We start from the raw sequence: 26418 nt of genomic DNA, 5'->3' as shown, positions 1-26418 counted from the left end.
CCCACCATCATTTGATGCACATGTCCTGGAAATAAGAACTTGTGTTTCCTCTCCACTCAGCACACTTTGTTTCAAACCATCCGCGCATCTTGTTTGATCCGCTGCCACTCCCGAACCAAGCCATGCCCATCACAGAGCTCTTTCTTGGCCCCCTTCTTTCGATGCTGGTCCAGAGGTTGGCCTCTCCTGAGATGCTCAACTTTACGCGGCGTAAGGGGATCGATAAGCTAATGAAGAAATGGGAGAAGAGGCTGATCAGGATCGACCACGTGCTGGATGACGCAGAGGACAAGCAACTGACCGGCGATCCCAGAGTAAAGTCATGGCTTGAAGATCTCAGGAACTTGGCCTACGACATCGACGACTTGCTTGATGAGTTCGCCACAAAACTTGTGGAGAACGAGTCCAGGGTAGAACCCGGTTGTAGCAAGGCGCGATCCATTCTTCCAAGTTGTTGCTTCAGATTGAGCCCGTGTGTATTTATGTTCGACTGCAAAATGAGATCCAAGATAGAAGAGATTAATCAAAGATTACAGGAGATCATAACTTTGAAAGATGATCTAAGCCTGAGAGAGAATAATGGGCAGCGATCAGCATACAGCCGACTGGATAGGCGGCCTCCCACTACGGATGGGACCGAGCTTTGTTTCATTAGTAGGGAGGATGAAAAAAGGCAAATCCTCGAATGGCTGACCCGAATAGAGGACGATAGAACATGTGTGGATCTAGAAGTGATTGCCATCGTAGGGATGGGGGGTGTTGGGAAGACGGCTCTAGCTCAGCAAGTCTACCATGATGATAGTCTCACCTATAATGAGAAAGCATGGGCCTGCGTTTCCGATAATTTCGACGTACTTTCTATTACAAAGAGTATCCTGGAGATGACCAACCGCCATTTGTCCTGTGAAGGTAAAACCCTGAATTGGCTTCAAGATGAGCTCAAGAAAAACCTTTCGGGGAAGAAGTTTCTTGTTGTATTAGACGATATTTGGAATGAGAATTATGACAACTGGACAACCCTCTTGAAGCCTTTTCAATCCGGAGAGAAGGGAAGCAAGATCATTATCACGACTCGTCACCTCGACATTGCTTTAATGGCCCATGCTCGACCGATAACTCTCGAAGTGCTATCACCAGATGCTTGTATGACTTTGTTTGCATTTCATGCTCTTGGAGTCCTAAATTTCGATGGTCGTACCGATCTTGAAGTATTAGGCTGGAAAATAGTAGAAAAATGCAAAGGTTTGCCATTAGCCGTGAAGGCATTGGCCGGGCTGCTACGCACTAAAGTCAGTCGCCGTGAATGGGAAGCTGTAATGAACAGCAAGATTTGGGATCTACCGGAAGAAAGAATTAACATCCTTCCGGCTTTAAAACTTAGCTACCTCCATCTCCCTTCCTATTTGAGAAGATGTTTCGCTTATTGTGCTATATTTCCCCAAGACTATGAAATCCAACGAGATGAGTTGATTCGCTGGTGGATTGCAGAGGGCTTGGTGGAGGGAAAAGAAGGAAAGGACCGTTGGAATGCAGGTTTGAATTATTTCAACGAGCTAGTGTCTAGATCGTTATTTCAAAAGTCGAGTAGCAGTGAATTAATATTCTTGATGCATGATCTTGTGAATGACCTAGCAAAGCTAGTGGCAGGTCCAACCCATTTTAGCTCAGGGGAGATTGAGTTTGAGCATGATCAAAATAATGCATATTTAGCTCGTCACGCCTCATTCATTTCCAGTGGTCACATTGTGCCAGAAAAATTTAAGATATATCATGGAATGAAGGGACTTAGGAGTTTCATATCGTTAAGCAAGCAATCTAGCCCTTATTCCTATTTGTCCCAGAAAGTGATATGTGACTTGTTGCAAGCATTGAAGTACTTGAGAGTGATTTCATTAAGTCACTACTGCATCGGAGAGTTACCGGATTGCATTGGCAAACTGAGGCACCTAAGACATCTTAATCTGTCGTATACTAATATTGAAATGCTTCCAAAGTCAATTGTTGCATTGCACAACCTAGAGGCTTTGATGCTGCGGGGCTGTGACGAGCTTATCAAATTACCTGAAGATATAGAGAAACTGATCAATCTAAGATATCTCGACATTACCGACACTCGGAGCCTAATAGGGATGCCACTGAATATAGGTAATTTGGTAGGTCTTGAGATGTTGTCGAAGTTTGTAGTGGGAACGGAAAATGGCTCAAGGTTGAAGGAGTTAAAAAATCTGGAGAACATTGGAGGGGAATTATGCATCTTTGATTTGCATATGGTTCAAGAAGCCAGAGATGCCACGGACGCCAATTTATACACGAAGAAGGGAATATGCCGATTAACCATGCAATGGTGTCTAGATTTTGAGAATTTCCGGGATGAAGAGCTTGAAGCAAAGGTCCTCGACTTTCTTCGCCCTAACCAAAACCTTGAAATTCTCAAAATATTTTTCTACGGTGGCCTAGAATTCCCGTCATGGTTAGGAAGCCCCTTATATGTTAACATAGTGCATTTACGTTTACATGGGTGTCGTAGGGCCAAAGCATTACCATCACTTGGGCAACTATCTTCGCTGAAAGAACTGTACATCGAAGGTTTAAATGCAATATGCAAGGTAGGATCTGAATTTTATGGAACTAGAAGTCCTTTTATGTCCTTGATTACTCTAGAATTCAAGGACATGACATTGTGGGAGGACTGGTCTCACTGGGTCGGCACTGAAGAAGCAGGAGTCTTGTTCCCTCGTCTTGAGCATCTCGTCATTCGGGATTGCCCTATGTTGATCGGAAGATTGCCTAGTCAACCAAGCTCCCTCATAGAGCTTGAAATCAGCTCTTGCCCTCGTATGGATGCCTTGCCCTCTATCACGAGCCTTCCATCTCTGAAGAAATTAAAGTTTGGAGGTTGTAATGAGGGGCTGCTGAAGAGTTTGGTGAATCTGACATCTCTAACCACTCTTGTTATAGAAGATGTTGCTAACCTAACTAGCTTAAGTCATGGGTTTACAAGCTCCTTGATCAAACTGGAGAAGTTGGAGATGGGAAGTTGTGAAAAGCTAATGTACTTGTGGCAAGATAGAGATGTAATTGGGAATCTCGCTTGCCTAAAGAGTTTAATCGTCAAAAGTTGTCCTGAATTCATATACTTTGCGACTGGAGAAGGAGATATAGAGCTGCCCAGCACCCTCGAGATTATCAAATTGACAAATTGCGCCAATTTAGAGAAGCTCCCAAGCAAAATGCACACCCTCTCCTCTCTTATAAACTTGACGGTCGATAATTGTCCAAAACTCGTATCCTTCCCCGAAACAGGTATACCGACATCGGTGATATCATTAAATGTCAAAGGCTGCAAAATGTTGCAATCTTTACCCAGAGGATTAAGTATTCATCCGGATGAACCAAGCAGTGGCAACAGCAGCAGTAGGAATAACCGCATTGACATGATGTCTTGTCTGCAAAAATTAACAATCGGCGAATGCGATTCTCTGCCAGCCTCTATGTTCAGCGAGGGTAGATTTTTAACTGCGACCATCAAGACGCTTGAAATTATGTCCTGCAATGGAGTGGAGTCGCTCACGGATATAAATGTAGATTGTCTTCGGTCGCTTCAAAGGATGGGCATTTGGGGTTGCCATAATTTGAGAAGTTTACCTCCGTGCATGCATACACTGTCCCATCTCACTTTCTTAGTATTGTACGACTGTCTTGCACTAGACCTGGAGTGCTTCCCTCCTCTTCCTCCAAGTATCTCGAGATTTTCTCTTAATAAGTGTCCGAAGATAAAATCGTTACCTAATCAGTTGCATCGACTTCCATATCTCCGTGAACTAGCAATTTCAGAGTGCGAGAGTATTACGCGCTTCCCCGATGGAGGATTGCCGCCCCAGCTACAGAGTCTTAATGCAGAGAAATGCTGGAATATGAAGCAGCCGGTGAGAGAGTGGCTTACGTCCCTCACCTCCCTTGAAAAGCTGGAGATCGACGGCAGCATTGGAGGAGTGGGAGAGGAGGAGGATCTTCGGCTTCCGCTCCCTTCCTCTCTGCTCCATTTCGAAATCCTAGGTATGCAGAACGTGAAAAGACTGTCCAGCAGTCTCCCTCCCTCTCTCAAGAGATTACGGATCGAAAAATGCCCGAAGCTGAGAAAGTTGCCCCAAGATGGCCTCCCTCCCTCACTAGAACAATTATTGATCAGTAGATGTGGGATTCTAGAGGAGCGATGCAGGAAACCCACTGGCTGCTATTGGCCCCTCATCCGAGAAATCCCGTGTGTTTCATTGCTCGATTACATGAACTGGTCATTTACTTAAAAAGACGATTCGGACTCGAATGCTATGTATGCGGGGAAGAGATAGGGGGGTTTTAATATTATCTGAGCTTTGGCGTTTTTTGAAAAGGGGGTTCCGTATTTTAATTTTTTATAGAAGATTTAGTAGTAAGCTTGAAGAAGCAGCTTCTTTTGGGCGTAACCATCACCATCACAATCACCGCCTCTCTCCGCTTCTTCTTTCGGCTCTGTTCCTCTCGACCTCGCGAAGATTTCGATGGCCCCTCGATATAAATATATATTTTGGGTAAAAACCAGGTATTGATTTCTACTCGCTGTCAAATTCTCTCTTCAGATTTGGTACCAGTTCCACCCCCCCCAATTGAAATGCTTTCTTCCCCCCGTGATCTCATCGGTCCGGCGTAAATTGTCGTGAAAAAATCCCAGGCATGTTGTCGACGGGCTAATTTTTTATTTTTTTGGCATTCCACCAGTTTTTCTGCGCTCCCTCATCCACCAACTCTTTTGTCATCGCTACGCTCGAGTCTCATTGCCCAAGATTCTCTCCATCTTGCTTGCGTTGCAAATTACACTGGAATTCCCATTGGTGAAGTTTGGTCGGTACCCTTTCCTTCGCCATCACCGCCTCACCGGTATTAAGTCTTAGGAGGAGAAGATGCTGAAGGGGGACCCTGGACGTGAGATTGCTCCTCACTGTAGAGACGAAGCAGGGAACATGCCACTGCGGGCTAGCTTTCTTGTTAACATCTCGAACTTTCGTGGAAGCTTTTCCCATGATTAGTTGGTTCTCGAATGACTCACGGGGACAGAGGTATGTACATGTTCTCTTTCCCTGTTCAATAAGTGTCTTGTTTTTGCCCTGATGTTCGATCCGCTAGATGAATCTAAAGTCTGGACATGATTTATATGATGAATAAATAGCAAGGGGAGTGTTAAGTTATACGTTATATATACATTGTTTGGCACGTTTCCTAATTGCTTAAGCTTTAAAAAATGCATTTGTCTAATATGCAGCAATCTAATCAAACAGCATGACCAATCAGCCAACGCCAACCCTATGTTCTTGTTTGGTTCATTCTTCTAGTTATTTTGGATGGTCTGAAAGACTTTCATACAATCTCATAAAATCATCAAATTACAAAAAGATTTAAAGCTTGGACAGTTAAAAGCCACTCATATGCCGATGACATTCAGCTTATTAAATCTGTTATTTATAGTCTGGTTGACTATTGGTCTCAACTCTTTTTGCTGCCCAAGAAAGTAATTGAAATGGTTGAGCTAAACTGTAGAGCTTTCCTTTGGATGGGAAATTCTGATGCCAAAGAGGGAGCAAAAGTTAGATGGGACACTGTCTGTCTTCCTAAGCAGTTTGGAGGCTTGGCATTCGAAGACTGGATTTGGGAAATCTTGCTTGTATTTTGAAGTGTCTGTGAAGTATTTTGTTGAGATGTGGGTCTCTATGTTTTGCCTGGTTGTATGGGTAGCATCTTGACCGTAAGCAGGATGCTGCCTATTATGCTTGGAAGAAGTTATGAAGAGTCCTCATATTTTTAAACGCCATATTAGATATATAGTGGGCAATGGAGATATATTTCTCTTTGGTATGACTTGTGGCACCATGCTGGGATCTCACCGGATCATTTCTCACGGAGAATAACTTAAGACTCTTCTCTTCCTTTGCAGGCCAAAGTATCTGCTGTAATTTGTAACTCTCATTGGAACTGGCCCGCTGCTAGGTCTGAAGAGTTGGTTCCCTTCCAAGCTGCAGTTTGTGGTGTTTTTCCTAGTTCCTCCGCTGCAGACAAAGTAGTAGGCACAACTTCTTCAAATGGTTGCCTTAACTCTTTTGTTGCTTGGGGAATTGTCAGAAACAAGAGTGCTAATGTTGACAGGCACAAACTTGTGTGGTTCTCCCCTAATGTGCCAAGACATGGCTTTATTTCTTGTTTATTTCTATGTTGTTATGCATCATTGTACTTCTAGTATATGTTATTCCTTCCGGCTTTGACGAGGACACGGGATAGATGTTCAGAATTCAAAGCTTCGTTTCTTATTGCATTTGCAGGTTACTGTTTTCTCAAGCAATCTGCTAGTAAATTAGCATTTTTGAATGAAAAGCCGATCGGTATTAAAGCGGGTGACTCCTGGTGAGGCAAATGTTATTTACGTTCTGGCTTCGTCTTTGATATTTAAACATGACACATCCGAGACTTTTAGCCGCTCCATTTCAGCTATGTAAATGATGGACTAGTTTTAGGGCAACTCTTGAGAAATAGATTTACAGTCACGGTACGGTAGGAATGATGTCGCTTTTATGTGTGGTTGTATTGAACCTTTCATAGCATATAAATGGAACCTAAAAGCGAAACATGTACTGAGACAATTCCCTAAATGCAATCTTAAACTAAACGGGATTAAAACTATTCCTGAGATGCAACTACCTAAATGCGATTTCCGTTCTTTATATTCACTACGAAAAAAGTAGGTTTTAGCGACGAATTTTGCCACGAAAAATTTGGCAAAATTCGTCGCTAAACGAATTTGCGACGAAAAAAATATAGTCGCCAATTCGGCGTCGCAAAATTTAGCGACGAAAAATTTCAATTTTCGTCGCTAAATTGCGATGAAATATATTCGTGGCAAAATTCGTCGCTAATTAATCGTGGCAAAATTTGTCGCTAATTAGTCACGAACTATATTCGTGGCAAAATTCGTCGCTAATTTTTTAATTATTTTTTTTCGAATTTTATGTTTATAATTTTCTTTTTCTTTTTCTTTTTCCTTATTTTCTTCGCCGGTCGCCGGAGGCCGGCGAGTCGACCTCGTCGGCCATGGGCGAGGCTGGCCCTCGCCGGCACTGGCGAGGCCGCTTGACCTCGCCCAGATCTAGGGGAGGCCGAGCGGCGGCCATGACAAGGCTGCTCGGCCTCCCCCAGATCTAGGCGAGGTCAAGCGGCGGCCATGGCGAGGCCGCTCGACCTCGCCGTCACCCAGATCTGTGGCGACGGCGAGGTCGAGCAGCCATGGCAAGGCCGCTCAACCTCACCCAGATCTGGGGGAGGTCGAGCAGCCTCGCCATGGCCACCGCTCGACCTCGCCATGGCCGCCGCTCGACCTCGCCGTCGCCCAAATCTGTGGCGAAGAGCAGAGGCGCAGAAGAGAGAGAAAGTGTTGTGGCTCGCCCTCGCAATCTCCCACTGATCCATCATCCATCGAGGTACGCAGCACTGGTAGCTTGACTCCAACCCTGGAATCTTGCTCGGTTCCTCCCCCTTTCGGCGCCGGGCGCCGTCGTGTTCTTCGCGGTTAGCTCGGGTTTTCGTTCCGGGTCTCGCCAGGGCATCAGGTTTGAATCGCCGTTTGTTGTTCCCTCGTGCTCGGGTTTTCGTTTGTGATGGTTCTGCGCATTGTGTTGTTTTTGATGTGTTGAGGCAATGGGGGGTGTTTTTTCTTTTCTTGGTTCTACGGAACGATTCGTGTGGCCTTTCCCCGACTCTTGATTTCATGGGAATTTGAGTAATTTTTTTTTCTTCGCAAATTAGCGACGAATTCGGTTTTCGTCGCAAATTAACGACGAGTAATTTTTCGTTGCAAATTAGCGACGTCATTCTCTCTCTACCGATAGAACGACGGGTGATATTTTACACTCTCAAAGCATGGATGGCAAGCTGAGAAGATGTCAACATGATGCAGTGAAGATTTAGCTCGAAATACTCACTTACTTTACCTCAAAGAGGGCAACTTTCATCTATGCACGCTATTGTCCAATATGAGAATAGGTCGACAGCAACACTCGCAGGAGACCTAACAAAAAGCGCCGGTAGCTACTTCAACAGAACGAAGACCCCATCAACCACAATACAAGTTTATCATCCAAATGAGATCAAAAAATCCTCCTTCACTGCACAAATACATACGGACAGCAAGCTCCTAGGACATCATATGCACGCTTTGAACATAAGAATGTGATATTTCATCTGTCGGAAGATAAGGCCTACACTAATGGATTTCTACCTGGCGGTACATCTATACACATACTCCAACATTAGATTCACTAGAAAAAGGGCCTGTGTCGGCCAAGCAAATCCGTCGCCAGAACTTGATATGTATCATGTAACTGGAGCTTTTAGCGACAAGACCCCTCGTCACGAAGCTTCGTTGCTAGACCCGCGTCACAACATATTTTGGCAAAGAAAGTTGCGCCTGGCACTAAAATATGTTCATCCCTAGAAATAGCGGAGATTTAATGGTTTTGGCGACGATGTGAGTTTCGTGGCTAACTTGTGCGAGCAATGTTGTAACTAAAAACAAAGGAATTGTCCAAAAAGTTCTAAACCTATTATACGGCAGCCAATTTAGTCCTAAACCTTTTAACGATTTGCAAATTTAGTTATAAACCTTTCAATTATATCAATTTAGTCCCAAACCTTTCTACATTTTGCCAATATAGTCCTTCAGGCCAATTTTGACCAGAAATCATTGACGTGAATGTTGACTGTCTTACGTGGCGCTGTCAGCGCTAATCTGGACAATTTTTGCAATTTTTAAAAAAATTTCTAATTTTTTTATAATTTTTTCACTAGATCTAGTGTGGGCGACAGTCACCCAGGCGAGGGTGGTCCTCGCCTGTGGTCGGCGGGCAAAAATGAAAGGAAAGAAAAGAAAAAGAAAAGGAAAGGAAATGAAAAAAAAATCGAAAAAAATTGCAAAATTTTCCCTGTCAGCGCTCACCACACCACTTAGGAAGCTGGCATCCACATCAGTGATTTCCGACCAAAATTGGTTGGAAGAACTATAATGGCAAATCGTCAAAAGGTTTATGACCAAATTGGCACAATTGAAAGGTTTACGACTGAATATGCCTCGATAAAATAGATTTAAGACTTTTTGGACAATTTTTCTGAGGAAGGCTTAAGCTCGGACCTACCTCACCTGCCACTGGAATCGGTTTAAGAAAGTTTTTGCCAGTCACATTTAAACGGACTCAACTGTTAAAAAGCTTTCAGATATATTAGGGTTGAAACTCTTCATTCAATGCTGATCTTCGACATTCGCTCTTTTTGTAATGTTATCGAGTAAATGAAGTAATATCTTTTCGTTTTTTCTGGATTTTGCTGATCATGCTTCTACACTAGGACATTTGAAACATCTCATGCGTATTTGGCTTTAGTGGCGATTGCCATTGCTGCATGAGTTTGCCGCTATAACCTCAAAGATCGTGTACATCGTTGGTAGATTTTGTATTACCGACCGGGAACTCTTGTGAATTAGGCCCGCGAGATTGAGAAGGTTTTCTGGACTTGGGCCTGAAATACTCTAATTTTGTAATTTGAAAACTGAATTCGAACCCAACGAGCCCAAGTGCAAATTTCGATTTCGTTCGACTTGCCTCGGCTAATTCGTTCAAATCTTGCACCGAAATGTCTCGATGAACATAATTAAATCGCTTTCATTACAGTATAACAAAGGAAGATCCTGAAAAGCCCAGCATCTAATTGCCAAATTCAACTTTGATTGAGTTAGAAAAGTATACCGAAAGCAAGCTCCAGGGAAGGAGCCTCAAGCCTATAATCTGGCGTTTTGTGTGATCATCGCTCTTAATTCGATTTTTCCTTTGTTTCCATGTCCTAATTATAAACCGGATGAGGTCAAATAGCTGGGATGAATGGCATAAGGACTATAGTGTCACATAGAATCAATTTCATTGCTATAACTTTAATAGTGGAATGCTTTTTTACAGGAAAAGAACAAAACAAGTCCAAAACTTATTGAATTTATACCAATTCAGTCATAAACCTTTCAATTTGCAAATTGTACCAATTTAGTCATAAAATTTTTTCACATTTTTGCAAATTGAGTCCATCCAGCCAATCTAAGCCGGAAATCATTGACATGAACGCCAGCAATCCGACGTGGCACCACCGACGCCAACGCTAACATAGATAGTTCTAACTTCTAATGGGCTTCTTTCATCCCACAAACAGCCTCATTAGCTAACGTGTAGGATCAATTGCCTAGAGCGCATCTGATTCTCTCCGACATTTTCTCTAGTGTTGAAATTTGATGGTTGAATCTTGCAATGCAATAGTCGGACAGTCTTACACGAGGCTTCAAATTGTTCATGCTTACAAACTGAAACTTGGGTCATTATGCATTTGCAGGTTGGCTTCCACTAAATATTAAACCACGAAACATGTTCATTATGAATTTAACCATCGCAAATCCACCCGATAAAACATAATTTAACAACAATTCGCAAAATTCCTCACATCTCATATTGGCACATATCTTTTCAGAGCTTGCTTCCACCGCACGCCGCAATCCCTCTGATCGCCCTAGCAGATCTACATTATAATAGAAGGAAGTGAACAAGTTGTCAGAATTTCAATAGCGAGTTCCCAGGTGATGCACGGATAGAACTTAGACGACCGATGCAAAAATCTTTTGACTTTCATGTTTGGTGGTGCTTAGAGCTTCTCTCCAGTAGGATAGGGTATTGGTGTTATGTCGTAGGGTTGGGCCCATGCGCAAAGCATCGGAAGAACAACAAGAACATACAAACTATAAAATGTTTGATCCCTTCTTTCCATGCTTTGCAATTGGGAAAGGTGAAGAGGTCTTCCTCTGCTTCGCGCAATAAATCTTGTTCTTGACAGGCTCCCGTTTCTTGAACCACCCCCTGAACCGCGTCCTCGTGCTAACTCACTTCTGGAACCGTCCCTTAAAACCTTGTAGGTTAATTAAATTTATTGAAACAAAAAGCATATTTCATTTGACCCTGCATACCAAATAAAACGAGGAAGCTTCAACACAAATATAGTCATTGTTGCTTTGCTAAAAGGTAAAAAGAAAAATGCAATACCAAAAAAAGAAAAAAGAAAAATGAAGCTTGAAGGTCTGCAATTTAATACGATCTAGGGCCGCTCTATTTTCCCCCCCCCTAATCTTATGCATACTGTATCTTTCAGAGGGCAAATCTCAGTAGCAACCACAGTAACAAAGAAAAGTAAAAAAATTTCCTTTGTGGCCATTATTTTAAAAATGATTTTTTTTATCAAGTGTTTCTAGACACTCGTTGAGCAATCAACTACATACTTTTTGGAGCTTTCGATGCATTGAGCTCTTATGTTACGTGGAATAATGTTGGAACTAATATGATTAATGATTACGATGATATTCGTTCTACGTGAACTAAAAGTATATAATAACTGCTTCTTTATTTGATAACAGGATGGGGGTTCACGAGGCTGCATCCAAAAAACCCACGATGCCATATGATCTATGTGATACATGATGATGGCGGATGGGTGCATTTGGGAATTCGTGTGATGTGAGTGGTGAGAAAGGACTGACTGACTGAACAATAATAATAGAGCAGAAAAGTTTCGGGGTTGGGTTGGAGACGGGGCCCACTTCTTTACCTTCTGACAGAGCCTTTGGTGGCTTCAATGATGCCAAGACTTGTTGGTCCCCCGTCCAGCCAACTTGCTTCCGAGGAATTAGAGGCAAAAGAAATGAAATTCAAATTCAAATGAGACGAGATGAAATGCAACGGCAGACCCTTCAGAGAAAGAACGAGCGCTTAAGTGCTTGAAAAGTCTTTGGTTCACACCATCATTCGATGAAATGCGACGGCAGCTCTTTCCGAGAAAGAACGAGCACTTAAGTGCTTGAGAAGTCTTCGGTTCACACCATCATCTGATGAAATGGAACGGCAGTTTCTTCCTAGTAAGGAAGAGCGAGAAAACGACGGGAGAAAACCAACAAACGAAAAGACGGACAGACAGACAGAGAATGCTGGTGAATTCCCAAAAAAATCCCAAACTTTAAATCAAATCCTAAATCTGATCCGAACTTTTTTTTATCTCCGAAAAAATTTCAAACTTTGTGTCCAGTTTCAAATCTGCTTCAAACTTTTTTTTGTCTTGGAAAAAATCTAAAACTTTAAGTTCAGTCCCAAATTTACCCCTAATTTTATTTTATGTAAAAAAAATCAGAAAATTTCAATTTATTTTAAAAAATATACCCCTGTGATATAGTTCCAACTGGACATGGCACTTTCACGTCGATAACAAATCCATATCAGCAAAGTAATGGAGCGATAGGTACAGACCGACGTCGCATTTTGACTTCAATAACAAATCAAACCAAATAAAAATTGTTGAAATTCTCCAAAATAAAACCATTCTAGGATATGAAAGTTAGGAACGATAATAAATCCACCCCAAAAAACTTTTTAAATTTAAAAAAAAAACCTATTTTTTAGGGTCAGTCCAAATTTGCTCCAAACTTTTCTTTGTCTAAAAAAAAGCCCCATTATTTTGTTGATGTGGATTTGTTATTGACGTGGAAGTGCCACATCAAGTTGGAATTGGATCATGAGGTATATTTTTTAAAATAAATTGAATTTTGGTGAATTTTTTTACACAAAATAAAATTCGGGGCAGATTTAGGACTGGACTTAAAGTTTGGGGTTTTTTCTAAAACAAAAAAAAGTTCGGGGTGGATTTGGGGCTGGACCTAAAGTTTAGGGTTTTTTCTTAGATAAAAAATAGATCGGGACAGATTTGGGACTTAACCTAAAGTTAAGGGTTTTTTAGGGAATTAGGCCAAGAGAACGATGAAAAAGAACAGCATATGCGGAAGAAAAACAAGAGACGGAGGAAGAATGGTTGTGCCGTGGAGAAAAAGGAGCAAAACAGATTTGAGTGCAAAAAATGATGATGGAAGAGGGGAGTGTCGCAGAGCAATCAATGGAGAAAGGAAAACCAGCAACTTTTTGCTGGAATATTTGATTATCGATGGCTGAGATTTAGCGCTAGCAATCCAACGATTTAGAACTTTAAACAAAGACCGAAATCGCGAGGAAGAAAGAAGAGATGGGTATGGACTACGGAACTCCGTAACCTAACCTTACTTATTAACTAAGCACCAGTCAATTTCTTTGGAAGCTGAAGACTTTCTTAGCAGACTGCTTTAAGTCATCATTGGCCAAAACTAGATATTAAAAGAAAAGACTTGCCGGTGGCCTCAATCAAGACAAGAATATTGGACTTTTGAAAAAAAGAGAGTATATATTCAAATGGTGACCCATAAAAAAGTGCATATATACAAACGTAGAGATGGATAATTTTTTTGTCTATTATATCTACTTTGCTTGGCCAATCACCACCGCTAGTGTCTTAAGTCTCAATTCTTTCCTCCACCGCTAAAGCCCAGCATCGAATAGCCAAAATTTAACTTTAATTGAGCTAGAAAAGTATAGCGGAAGCAAAATCCTGAGGAAGGAGCCTCAAGCCTATAATCTGGCGTTTTGTGTGATCATCGCTCTTAATTTGATTTTCCCTTTGTTTTACGGTTCTAATTATAAACCGGATGAGGTCAAATAGCTGAGGAATGACATAAGGACTATGGCATCACATAGAATCAATTTTAGTGCTATAAATTCAATAATGGGATGCTTTTTTAAGGGGAAAACTACCAAAAAAATCCTAAACATATTGTATTTGTGTCAATTTAGTCATAAAATTTTCAATTATGTCAATTTAGTCCTAAACTTTTTCACATTTTACCAAATTGAGTCCATCTAGTCAATTTAGGCAGGAAATCACTGTCGTGGACGCCAGCGGTTCTACATGGCACAACCGGCGTTGATATGGACTTTTTTTTTAATAATTTTTTTGGTTTTTTTTTTTCCTTTCACTGTGCCGGCGAGCTCCGCAACCCTCGCCCAAATGTGGGCAAAGCCATTGCAACTGTGGGCGAGGCCATCTTGCCTAGATCTGAGCGAGGCCAGCCTCACCATGGCCTTGCCAGCTACGAGTGATTGAAAAGGATAGCCAACAGGGACACACCTTGGATGTAAATAGGCAAGCTTTGAATGAATTCATCGTTGTTCGAGACCTAGTCGGCGATGAGATCTCTCTTTGGCTGCAGTCCTTTGTACGATCCCTTCACTCGAAAATGAACACAAAGCATATGATTAACGAACACGAATCTAAGAATTCTGTGTAGAAGCAAAGCGATGTGGAAGCGCCTCTACCAGCAGAGACAAAGAAGCCCTGACAGAGCACGGGAAAGTAGGGCTCAAACGATGATGAAGGCAAAGGCAATAGGGGTCGGAGGTAAGGAAGTCACGGAGGAGCATAGTTCCTACGTCCAGACATGGGCAAGGCGGCCTCACCAGCAGCCATGATGGTCTGGGCAAAGCCTTGCCAAACGTGGGCAAGGCTGCCTTCACTCGCAGCCACAATGGCCTCGCCCAGTGGTTGGCGAGCTTGCCGGGCACAATGAAAGGAAAAAAGAAGGAAAAGAAGGAAAATAGAAGAAAAGGAAAAAGAAAAGGAAAAGGAAAAGAAAAAAAAATAAAATTCATAACTTTTTAAAATTTTGAAAAAAAAGGGTCAAACGCTCTAAGTTGGGATTTTTACTATTGTTTTTTTTTTGTTGGTGTAAAAGGTAAGTATTATAAAGTAGATGAAGTATATTAGCTTAGAGGCATTTCTCAACATTACAAATAGAGTTAATAATTCGAAAAGATAGAAGTAGTAAGTCTCCATAGAGTAGCTAATACAACATTTGTTAATGAAGGTTTAGTTTTTTGGTAGAGTGAAGCTTTACCTCTTACAATTTTACGCACCTTAGCCAAAATAATATGAATGTCAATTTACTTGTTTTGAAACCGTTTACGGTTGCACTTTATCCAGATGCAATATATGGTTGCTAGAAAAGATACCTTGAGGAGTCATGCTGCCAAATCTTTCGCCTTTGTTGTCCTAATCATCCATTGAAGTTCCTCATTCCATCATTCTAGAGAGTGACTAATCCCTTGTTGTGCCAAGATATTGCAACATGTGCTTCTTGTCCACTCACACCGGAAGAATAAGTCTATTTAGTTTTCTATACCAGCCCTACAGAAATTACATTGAATATCAATTGAAGTCAACAATTGGGCTTTGATCTTTGCTGTCAGTAGTTTGTCTCTACAAACTAGCCAGCCAATGAAATTGTGTTTGCTAATATTAAGAGATCTTTGCATATAATGATATTGCCTATGATTAATGGTCGCAATAATTTTACTTTAATAGAAAAGCCTTTTTCTTCTTGGTAAAATTTTGTAGTGAATTAGCAAGAAAAAAAATTCAGCTATTGATCATATAGAGGAGAGAAATCTAGAAAATAAACTCGATTGCTTATCACAACTTGGCCGGATTGCTTTGTTCATTGATGTAGGTTTATCAAAAAAAGTTGCCACCTCAAATGCTCAATACCCTCTTTTGAATGGGGTTCGGGATTCCAACAAATATTGCATACCACCTGTGAAAAGACACTGCTTACTCTCACATTGAAAAAGAAGTATTAACAGACGGTTAAGTAAAACTCACAAGGGCTTAATCCATCGTTAATGTTTTACTCAAGATGCCACATTAGGTAGTGATTAGGCCATATAGTGGTATTTGGTCAAGCCACTTTGTCAAGAGTACCACTAGAGTTACTAAAAGTAGGGGTGTCAACGGGTCGGGTCGGGACGGGTTTTCATGATACCCGACCCGACCCGAAACAATGCATATGTTTGCTTGGCCCGACCCGAAACAAGACCCGAACATGATATAGTTGCGCGGTCGGGTCGGGTCGGGTCGTGTTCGGGTCGGGTCGGGTTCGTGTTTTAGATTTTTGCTTGACCACCTACATCTTCTCTTAAGAAGGACACCCCGAAAACAGAACTTGGGTTGTCTTGTTCGCCTGTTCAAACAAAGAAGTACAGAAGTAGATGATGACGGCACGAGAAATTCCTATTTACACAGGTTAACAACCCATTTTAACACCAGCTTTCACCACAGAGAATATGAAATCCTGCTTTCTTTTCATACCATACATCATTCTGTCAAAAAAAATAAAGGTGGTACTTGCTATTCACTTTAAAACCCAGTCAGTGTTTAGTCATGCTTGCAAGGTTTTTGTGGATCAATCTCCAACAACTTCCATCAAAATTCACTATAAAGAAAGAGGTATACAGAAAAGTATGCATTAAAATATAACTGCTGCAATCCCCGAGCGCCTACCTTTACCCAGTACTGAGCTTTTTGAAACGATTCTGGGCTTGTTATATCATAAACCACTACTGCAACCGCAGCACCCCGATAGTAAAGTGGGGCCAGGGCAGCATACCTGTATAAGGAAAACCAGTAAATCCTTCTCTGTGTTTGTGATAGATAAAGGGTTGAAGGAAGTTTCCGTCACCCCACTTTTTAAAATATGAAAATATTAAAGAAAACAAATATAGCACAATTTAATACCTCTCTTGACCAACAGTGTCCCATATTTCAAACTTAACTGTTGTAGAATCTTGCAAAGCTCAAAGTCCCTGGCTCCTACCAGATCGGATAGAAAATGCTAAAATACGATGCAAATAAAATGAACACTAGACAAGATGTTCAGATGCCAAAGCTATATGAAGCAGCAATGACTATGAGTATGTTGCATATCAAGACACCATCATCCTACTAAGCAGAAGATTTCTAAGCAATCAATGTCGCCACCTTGATCACGGCAAGTGCCACCTAGATATAAGATTTCATACAAGCATAATGACCGAACAAAAAGAAAGAAACGATCGCATGTAGCAAGCGTACCTTAACACACAGGTTCTTTGCATCATTCATCGAACTGCTTCCGCATTGAGCCCGCTCAATCTTCCGTAAGCCCTATCTGCAATAACCCGAATGTCGAGCCAATCAATCACAGAGCCGATTCACTAACCAGAGGCATTCATCAAATCGCGAATGATACTCAAAGTCCCTGGCAACTTCACAATCTCGCAGCCATCGGGCAAACAAGTTCGCCCATCGAAATTTGCCAAGCCCTAGCCACGATCTACACACTCGACTACTTCCAAAATACAAAGCAGGACAGACGCGACTCCAAAAAACATGGGACAACCTCCCGGAGACAACCAACGGCATGCGGCACAACCGGAGGAATGCGCGGCGACCGGAGATCAGCTCAAGCTCAAATTCAGCTCGGCGGCGACGAAAAAAAGTCGCGGACAACACGAACGGCGGATGGAGGGATTTACCCGGAAGCGAAGAGGAGCAGCCCATGGCGGCGGCGCCGGCGAGGCGATTTCACCGGACGGCTCGGATCGACAGGTGCGCGGGAGCTCGAGAACTGCGCACCGGAATCGAAGGTCGGAGTGCAGAGGCGAGCGAGGGAGGAGGAGGACTGAGTTCGTTGGACTTGGACGGGCACGAATGAACGGTGGTTGCCTTTCCGGCGCGCTTGGAACAAGAAGAACAAATGGATCTTGTTTGTTTCGGGTGGGCTTGTTTCGGGAGGGTTCGGGTAGATCCAAAACAAGTTTAAGTTTTGTTTTTACTGTTACCCAAACAAGTTAAGGCCAACCCGACCCAATATGAAAATTTCCTGTTTGGATCGGGTCGGTTCGGGTCGGGTCATGTTTGAGCGGGTACTTTTGACACCCCTAACTAAAAGTGTTACTGAAGAGTTCTCGCTAGTTTCCAATTTCCACAACCATAGACAAAGACGACGATGAAGGACTCGATGGAGAGAAAGATGATCTAGAGTTCTTGCTAAATTTAATAATAAAATTTTACGGAAGCGGATGGTGGGTAAATGTGTTGCGCGTATTCCAATTTGGGGTTTTTGGTGATCTAAAAATTAGTTCGAGGTAAATTTATTACAAATGTATCAGTTTGGGATTTTTCGTGGTATTAACTCATAGATTTTCACGTGGATTTGCCACGTCACCTGCCATGTGTCATCCTATTCATTTTTTTAACGGCAAAATTTGACGAAAGCTAACAGAGATTGATGATCCAAAAATTAGTTTGACGTAAATTTATCATTAATATATCAGTTTGAAATTTTTCATGGTATTAATTCAAAGAAAATTGCGATTATTTTGATATAAAAAACCATGGTTATTAGTACAATTACTCATCTTTTTCATGTTCGATCAAACGCCGTGAAACGTGCCATTGTCTTAGCTGCAAACGATTCGCCACATCGTTGTTACTTTGGAAAAACAGCAAAAGGGGAAGGAGATAATATTGTCACGTCCTCTGAGGACCTATAGTGGAGCGTGCACTTTCTTATTACCACGTGAAACGTTGCCACTTTATTAGCTGTAAAGGATTTGTGACATTAGTGTTACTTTAGAAAAAGGCAAAAGGAAAAGCAGACATTATTATCCTCTAAAGGACCTGTAGTGGAGGGTGGGCCTTATTATACAAACTTTAAGACTTCGTGTCCGAATAAACCAACGGATGGGACATGCGAGACGTGGAAAGACCAAGATGGTCCTAAGTTCACAAAAGATCAGCCAATCAATCAAACGTCACATGCCCATGTGAAACACACGGCATTAGTGTCACTTTTGAAGAAAAAAGCAAAAGGAGAAGCGGATAGTATTGTCCTCTTAGGGACCTGCAGTGGACTGTGGACCTTACATTTGTCCGAATAAAAAAATTATGGACATGTGAGCTTGAAAAGTTCATCCAAAAATACCAGGATAAGAACGATAACACTATCATAATTATTGTACGGTGATTAATTTAATGCCGAAACTTTTCAAACAGGAAAATTATCAATTCAATCTTAAAGAAGTTTATTGTTTGGTTTCAATGTAGTCTTATATCTTTTAATTTTACCAATATAATCTTTCCAGTCAATTTTCGCCTGAAATTGTTGACGTGACTATCCATTTATCGTTAGTTGTCCTACATGGCTCACTGGGGATCTAACATGGATAAATTTCGAGTATAATTCATAGATACTACCTAACCACGAACTCGATTAGCATTTTCTTGTCAAGAACTGGATTTATTTGATTACCAATATTATTGAATTCGAGTTAAAGAATAAAATTTCTGGTGAAAAGAAATTCTCAAGAATAAAATGAAAGGTCTAGAGCGTCATTGTGAATCACATTCAATATTACACCGTTTAAGTATAACAGTATTAAGAAATGATAAAAACTTTGAATATAACACTTAAATATTGAAATTTTGAAGAATGATGACATTTTAATAATGTTCCTATGACCAACGACCTTTCGGAACTCACAAATTAAACTACCTAACTTCTACGGTTGTGTTTGGTCTATCTTAATAAGCTAATGTTCCATAGTATAGCATTTGATTGAAGTGAATACCCTATCAATTTTCTCATGCTCAATTTCGTGTTTGAAGGATTATAGACCTTGCTATGCGTTGCGATGAATATGGTCAAGTCTAAAGTACTTAAGCTATGAAAAATGGAGGAGCTGAGTATCTAATCGAAAGAGGCACATTTCTCATCCAGACGCTAGAAGGAGCTTAGTCTTGACTATAATGAGTGTTCACTCGACCCTAAGAAGGATGCACTTGGCCTTTAAAGAATGTGCACTTGACGTGAACGGGAGCGTGTGTTATCATGAGAAGAAGCAGGCACTTCACCGTAAAGGGTGCACTTCACCCCGAAGAGCATGCACGTTATTTAGAATGGGACTGCATCTCAACATGAGCCTTGTAATTTCTCCATAAACAAGTATCTCTTGACACCCTGTATTTAGCTGGTTCAAGAGAGGGGGCCAGAAACAATAACGTACAAACTATAAATAAAATATTTATCTTGTGGACGAATTGTAGTTAGGTTGACAAAACAATAAACATATTTTAATATGACCCACGGACCAAATAAAAGGAAGAATCTTCATTATGGATATGAACATTGTAGAAGAGAGAAAAAGAAAATGGTGCTTGAAGGTTTGCAATTTAATTCGATCCACGGTCACTCAATTTTTTGCCGCTAATCTAATGCATAATGTGTCTTTCAGAGAGTGAAGCTGGGTAGCAACGACAGTAACGAAGAGAAAGCAACAATTTTTTTCTTGCCATCATTTAAATATGATTTTGTTAACTAGTCTTTCTGGACACTTGTTGACCAACTAACTACGTAAATTATTCAGCTTTTAATGCATCGAGTTCTCGTGTAATATGGAATATGGTTGGGCACGATACGTTCAATGATCGTACGATGATATCGGTCTACGTAAACTAAATATATATATATATTAACTTCTCCCTCGTTTGATAATGTGATGAAGTTCACGTGGCTGCATCAGTGAGACGACTATGCCATGATCTTTGTGATGCATGAGGATGATGGATGGCGCAAAAAGGAGAAATTGAAAGAACAGCCCTTTTTCTGATTCCAGCCTTCGGTGGCTAGGGTCTCATTTCCGACCAACTTTTTCCGATGAAATTAAATCAAATGAAATGAACGATGAGAGACGAATAAGGGTGTAGAGATTTAAGTGCAAAAATAGAACAAAGGAAGGGGAGCGTCAAAGAGCAATCGGTGGAGAAAGATTGCTAGAGTATTTGATTATCAATGGCCGAGATTTAGTAAACAGAGACCCAAATGACGAGGAAGAAACAGGAGATGGGTATGAACTATGGAGCACCGTAGCATAACCTTAGTTAAGGCCTTAACTAAAGACCGGTCAATTACTTGAGAAGCTGAAAACTTGATAGCAGATTGCCCCATAAATAAAATCGAGTAATAGCAAAGGTGGCCCATAAAAAAGTTTTTGTACTTTACTGTTCAGTTACCACCACCAATGTCTATGTCTCGATTCTTTCCTCCACCGCCAAAGGCCAAACATGGATTGAGCACTAGTCCAAAACCTGCTCCTTGTCCTTGTCCGCCATTATTAGGAGAAAGGAAATAAATAGTTTTTTTTAATAGTGTTAATACTAACAAAAATCCCAAACTGGTATATCTGTGATAAATTTATCACAAATTAATTTTTTGACTACAAAAAATACCAAACTGGTACACCCGTGATAAATTTACCCTTTATTAGTTTTGTTAAATTTTACCGTCAAATTGCTGAGTTAGATGACACGTGACAGTTGATAGGTGTACTAGTTTGAAGTTTTATCCCTCCGTTTATCATAAATTTACCAATTTGTGATTTTTCATGGTATTAATCCAATTTAACGGAAGGTAAATTTGTTACAAATATATCTCTTTAGGGTTTTCGGTGGTCAAAAAATTAGTTTGGGGTAAATTTATAACAGATGTACCGGTTTAGGGTTTTTTGTGGTTAAAAAATTAATTCGAAGTAAATTTATCACAAATATACAATTTGAGATTTTTCATGGCATTAATCCAAATAAATAAACAAAGCAAGAACTTTTAGTGGGCAAGTCTCCATTCATCCATTCTTTCCTCCACTGCAAATGGGTGAAGCATGCTGACTAGGTGAGATAGAGACGTTGAGGAAGGGGACCCTCAATTAGCAGTGTTTCGGTCCAACTAGAGTGCTTTAATTGCTCAAAATAAGAATTTTTTATGCTGTTGTCCTGAAAATAAGAGCTTTTGTTTCCTGCCCACTCTGAACACTCTGTTTCAAACCATCGAGGCACTCTTGTCTTCTTCAATCCTCTGCCGCTCACGAAGCAAGCCATGCCCATCGCAGAGCTCTTCCTTGGCGCCCTTCTTCCCGTGCTGTTCGAGAGGTTGGCCTCTCGTGAGCTGCTCAACTTTGCGCAACGTGAGGGGATCGATAAGCTGCTGAAGAAATGGGAGAAGATGCTTATTAGTATGAACGAGGTGCTGGATGATGCAGAGGATAGGCAACTTACCGGCGATCTCGGGGTGAAGTCGTGGCTTGAAGATCTAAGGAACTTGGCCTATGACATCGAAGACTTGCTCGATGAGTTCGCCACAGAATCTGCTGAAAACAAGTCCAAGACGGAACCAGGCCCTAGCAAGGTGCGTTCCTTTCTTCCGAGTTGTTGCTTCAGATTGAGCTCGAGAGCACTTATGTTCGACCACAAAATAAGATCCCAGATAGAGAAGATGGATGGCAGATTACAGGAGATCACAGCTCGTAAAGATGGCTTGAGCCTAAAAGTGAATAACGGGAAGCGATCAGCTTATCACCAACAAGATAAGAAGCATGCCACCACAAATTTGCCCGAGCGTTGTTTTGTTAGTAGGGAGGTTGAAAAGAAGGAGATACTCGAATTACTAATCAAAGAAGAAGATGATAGAACATGTGTGGATCTAAAAGTGATTCCCTTAGTAGGTATGGGGGGTGTTGGGAAGACGGCTCTGGCTCAGCAAGTCTATAATGATACTAGAGTCATTGACTATTTCGATGTTAGAGCATGGGCTTGCGTTTCTGATGATTTCGACGTACTTGCTATTACAAAGAAGATCCTTGAGACGACAACCAATGGCTATTTATCCTGTGAAGGTAAGGACTTGGATTGGCTTCATGATAAGCTCAAGGAACACCTTGCGGGGAAGAAGTTTCTTGTCGTTTTAGACGATGTTTGGAACGAGAATTATGGAAACTGGACTATCCTCTTGAAGCCTTTTCAATCGGGAGCGAAGGGAAGCAAGATCATCGTTACGACTCGTAATTTTCGCGTTGCTGAAATAGCCCGTGCTCGGCCCTATACTCTCAAAGAGTTGTCACGAGATGCTTGTGTGACTCTGTTCGCATTTCATGCTCTTGGGGTCGGAAATTTCAATCGTCATCCCAATCTTGAAGAATTAGGTCTAAAAATAGTGGAAAAATGCCAAGGGTTGCCATTAGCCGTGAAGACTTTGGCCGGACTGCTAAGCTTTAAAGTCAGTCCCCATGAATGGGAAGCTATATTGAACAGCAAAATTTGGGACCTACCAGAAGAAAGTAACGACATCCTTCCGGCTTTGAAACTTAGCTACCTCCATCTCCCTTCCTATTTGAGGAGATGTTTCGCTTACTGTGCTATATTTCCCCAAGACTATGAAATCGAACGGGATGAGTTGATTCACTGGTGGATTGCAGAGGGCTTGTTGGAGGGAAAAGAAAGAAAGGACCATTGGAATGCAGGTTTGAAATATTTCAACGAGTTAGTGTCTAGATCGTTATTTCAAAATTCGAGTAGCAGTGAATTACGATTCTTGATGCATGATCTTGTGAATGACCTGGCAAAGCTAGTGGCGGGTGCAACCCATTTTAGCTCAGGGGAGCTTGAGTTTGAGCATGATAAAAAAAATGCATCTTTAGCTCGTCACGCCTCATTCATTTCCAGTATTCACATTGTACCGGAAAGATTCAAGATATATCATCAAATGAAGGGACTTAGGAGCTTCATATCATTAAGGAAGCAATCTAGCCCTTATTCCTTTTTGTCCCAGAAAGTGATATGTGACTTTTTGCAAGAATTGAAATACTTGAGATTGCTTTCATTAAGTCACTACTACATCATAGAGGTACCGGATTGCATTGGCAAACTGAGGCACCTAAGGCATCTTAATCTGTCGTATACTAATATCGAAGCGCTTCCAAAGTCAATTGTTGCACTGTACAACCTAGAGGTTTTGATGCTGCGGGGCTGTGACAAGCTTATCAAATTACCCGAAGATATGGAGAAAATGATCAATCTGAGATATCTCGATATTACCGACACTCGGAGCCTAAGAGGGATGCCATTGAATATAGGTAATTTGGTGGGTCTTGAGATGTTGTCGAAGTTTATAGTGGGAACGGAAAATGGCTCAAGATTGAAGGAGTTAAAAAATCTGGAGAACCTTAGAGGGGAATTATGCATCTCTGATTTGCATATGGTTCGAGAAGCCAGAGATGCCACGGATGCCAATTTATACACGAAGAAGGGAATATGCTGGTTAACCATGCAATGGTGTCAAGATTTTGAGAATTTCCGGGATGAAGAGCTTGAAGCAAAGGTCCTTGACTTACTTTGCCCTCACCAAAACCTTCAAATTCTCAAAATATTTTTTTATGGTGGCCTAGAATTCCCATCATGGTTAGGAAGTCCCCCACATGTTAACATAGTGCATTTACGTTTACACGAGTGTCGTAAGGCCAAAACATTACCATCACTCGGGCAACTATCTTCGCTGAAAGAACTGTACATCGAAGGTCTAAATGCAATATGCAAGGTTGGATCTGAATTTTATGGAACTAGAAGTCCTTTTATGTCCTTAATAACTCTGGAATTCAAGGACATGCCATTATGGGAGGACTGGTCTCATTGGGTCGGCACTGAAGAAGTAGGAGTTTTGTTCCCTCGTCTTGAGCATCTCGTCATACAAGATTGCCCTATGTTGATCGGAAGATTGCCTAGTCAACTAAGCTCCCTCATAGAGCTTGAAATCAACTCCTGTCCTCGTATGGATGCCTCGCCCTCTATCACGAGCATTCCATCTCTTGAGAAATTAAAGTTTGTAGGTTGTAATGAGGGGGTGCTGAAGAGTTTGGTGAACTTGACATCTCTGACCGCTCTTGTTATAGAAGATGTTGCTAACCTAACTTGCTTAAGTCATGGGTTTACAAGCTCCTTGATCAAACTGGAGGAGTTGGAGATGAGAAGTTGTGAAAAGCTATTGTACTTGTGGCAAGACATAGATGTAATTGGGAATCTCGCTTGCCTGAAGAGGTTAGTCGTCCAAAATTGTTCGGAATTCATATATTTTGGGGCTGGAGAAGGAGATATAGAGCTGCCCATCAACCTCGAGACTATTGAATTGACAGATTGCATCAATTTAGAGAAGCTCCCATGCAAAATGCATACCCTCTCCTCTCTTATAAACTTGATGGTTAAAAACTGTCCAAAACTCGTGTCCTTTCCTGAAACAGGTATACCGACATCGGTGATGTCATTATATGTCAGTCGTTGCAATTTGTTGCAATCTTTACCTAGAGGATTAAGTATTCGTCCGGATGAACCAAGCAGTGGCAACAGCAGCAATAGCAATAACCGCATTGACATGACGTCTTGTCTGCAAGAGTTAACAATTGACGGATGCAATTCTCTGCCAGCCTCTCTATTCAATGAAGGTAGATTTTTACCTGCGACCCTCAAGACACTTAAGATTTCTTCCTGCAAGGGAGTGGAGTCGCTCGCGGAGATAAATGTATACCATCTTCAGTCGCTTCGAGAGATTGGAATTTGGAGTTGCGAGAATTTGAGAAGTTTACCTCCGTGCCTGCGCGCACTATCCCTTCTCACTTCCTTGGCATTGGTCAACTGTCCTGCGCTGGAGCTAGAGTGCTTCCCTCCTCTTCCTCTCAGCATCTCGAGATTTTCTCTTTATAATTGTCCGAAGATAAAATCGTTACCTAATCAGTTGTATCAACTTCCATGTCTCCGCGAATTTGAAATTTCAGAGTGTGAGAGTATTACGCGCTTCCCCCATGGAGGATTGCCGCCCCAGCTACAGGAACTTACGGTATGGGAATGCGGGAATATGAAGCAGCCGATGAGGGAGTGGCTTACCCCCCTCACCTCCCTTCAATTTCTCTGGATAGGAGGCAGTGCTGGAGGAGTGGGAGAGGAGAAGGATCTTCGGCTTCCGCTCCCTTCCTCTCTGCTCACGCTCTATATCTATGATATGGGGAAGGTGAAAAGACTGTCCAGCAGTCTCCCTCCCTCTCTCAAGACCTTGTCGATCTTTCAATGCCCGAAGCTGAGGGAGTTGCCCCAGGATGGCCTCCCTCCCTCCCTAGAACATCTCTCGATCGAAAGATGTGGGATTCTGGAGGAGCGATGCAAGAAAGGGACCGGCCGCTATTGGCCCCTCATCCGCGAAATCCCGCTGGTCACATTGGTCGGTGACCCGTTCCGGTCAATTACTTAAAAGGAGGATTCGGACTCGAATATTATTATATGCGCGGGAAGAGATATATCTGAGCTTTGGCTTTATTGGAAAAGGGGGTTCCGTATTTTAATTATTATTTTAGAAGATTTTAGTAGTAGTAAGCTTGAAGAAGAAGCAGCTGCTTTTGGGCGTAACCATCTCCATCCCAATCACCGCCTCTCTCCGCTTCTTCTTGGGTTCTCCTCCTCTCGATCTCGCGAAGATTTCGATGGCCCTTCGGGGTAAAAACCAGGTATTTGATTTCAACTCGCTGTCAATTTCTCTCCTCAGATTTGGCACCGGTTCCCCCCCTCTCCATTGAAATGCTTTCTTCCCCCCGTGATCTCATCGGTCCGGCATAAATTGTCGTGAAAAAATCCCGGGGATGTTGTCGACGGGCTGAATTTTTTTTTTTTTGGCATTCCACCATTTTTTCTGCGCTCCCTCATCCACCAATTCTTTTGTCATCGCTC

At 41.7% G+C, this 26418-nt stretch overlaps 2 protein-coding genes across 4 annotated transcripts in view; both read left to right on the top strand.

The window, feature by feature from the left end:
- The first annotated feature begins 221 nt into the window (after positions 1 to 221).
- Positions 222 to 26418, top strand: part of LOC115680913 (putative disease resistance RPP13-like protein 1) — an 81068-nt gene continuing 54871 nt past the window's right edge. For all 3 annotated transcript variants that reach the window (XM_056309441.1, XM_056309443.1, XM_056309442.1), the window contains exons 1-2: positions 222 to 4378; positions 26000 to 26198. In XM_056309441.1, the coding sequence (XP_056165416.1) occupies positions 231 to 4304 (4074 nt within the window). In that variant the 5' untranslated portion in view covers positions 222 to 230 and the 3' untranslated portion in view covers positions 4305 to 4378; positions 26000 to 26198. The remainder of the gene's footprint in view (positions 4379 to 25999; positions 26199 to 26418) is intronic.
- On the top strand, positions 21650 to 25985 carry LOC115663911 (putative disease resistance RPP13-like protein 1). The gene has a single exon (XM_056309440.1). The coding sequence runs from the start codon at positions 21755 to 21757 to the stop codon at positions 25943 to 25945; it is 4191 nt and encodes a 1396-aa protein (XP_056165415.1). The 5' UTR covers positions 21650 to 21754; the 3' UTR covers positions 25946 to 25985.

The sequence above is a fragment of the Syzygium oleosum genome, unplaced genomic scaffold (genome assembly GCF_021117445.2).
Source record: "Syzygium oleosum isolate NSW1041296 unplaced genomic scaffold, Sole_v2.1 Sole_v2.03, whole genome shotgun sequence".
NCBI lineage: Eukaryota > Viridiplantae > Streptophyta > Magnoliopsida > Myrtales > Myrtaceae > Syzygium > Syzygium oleosum.
Note: the sequence above shows the minus strand (reverse complement) of the source record. Positions and strands in the feature narration are given on the sequence as shown.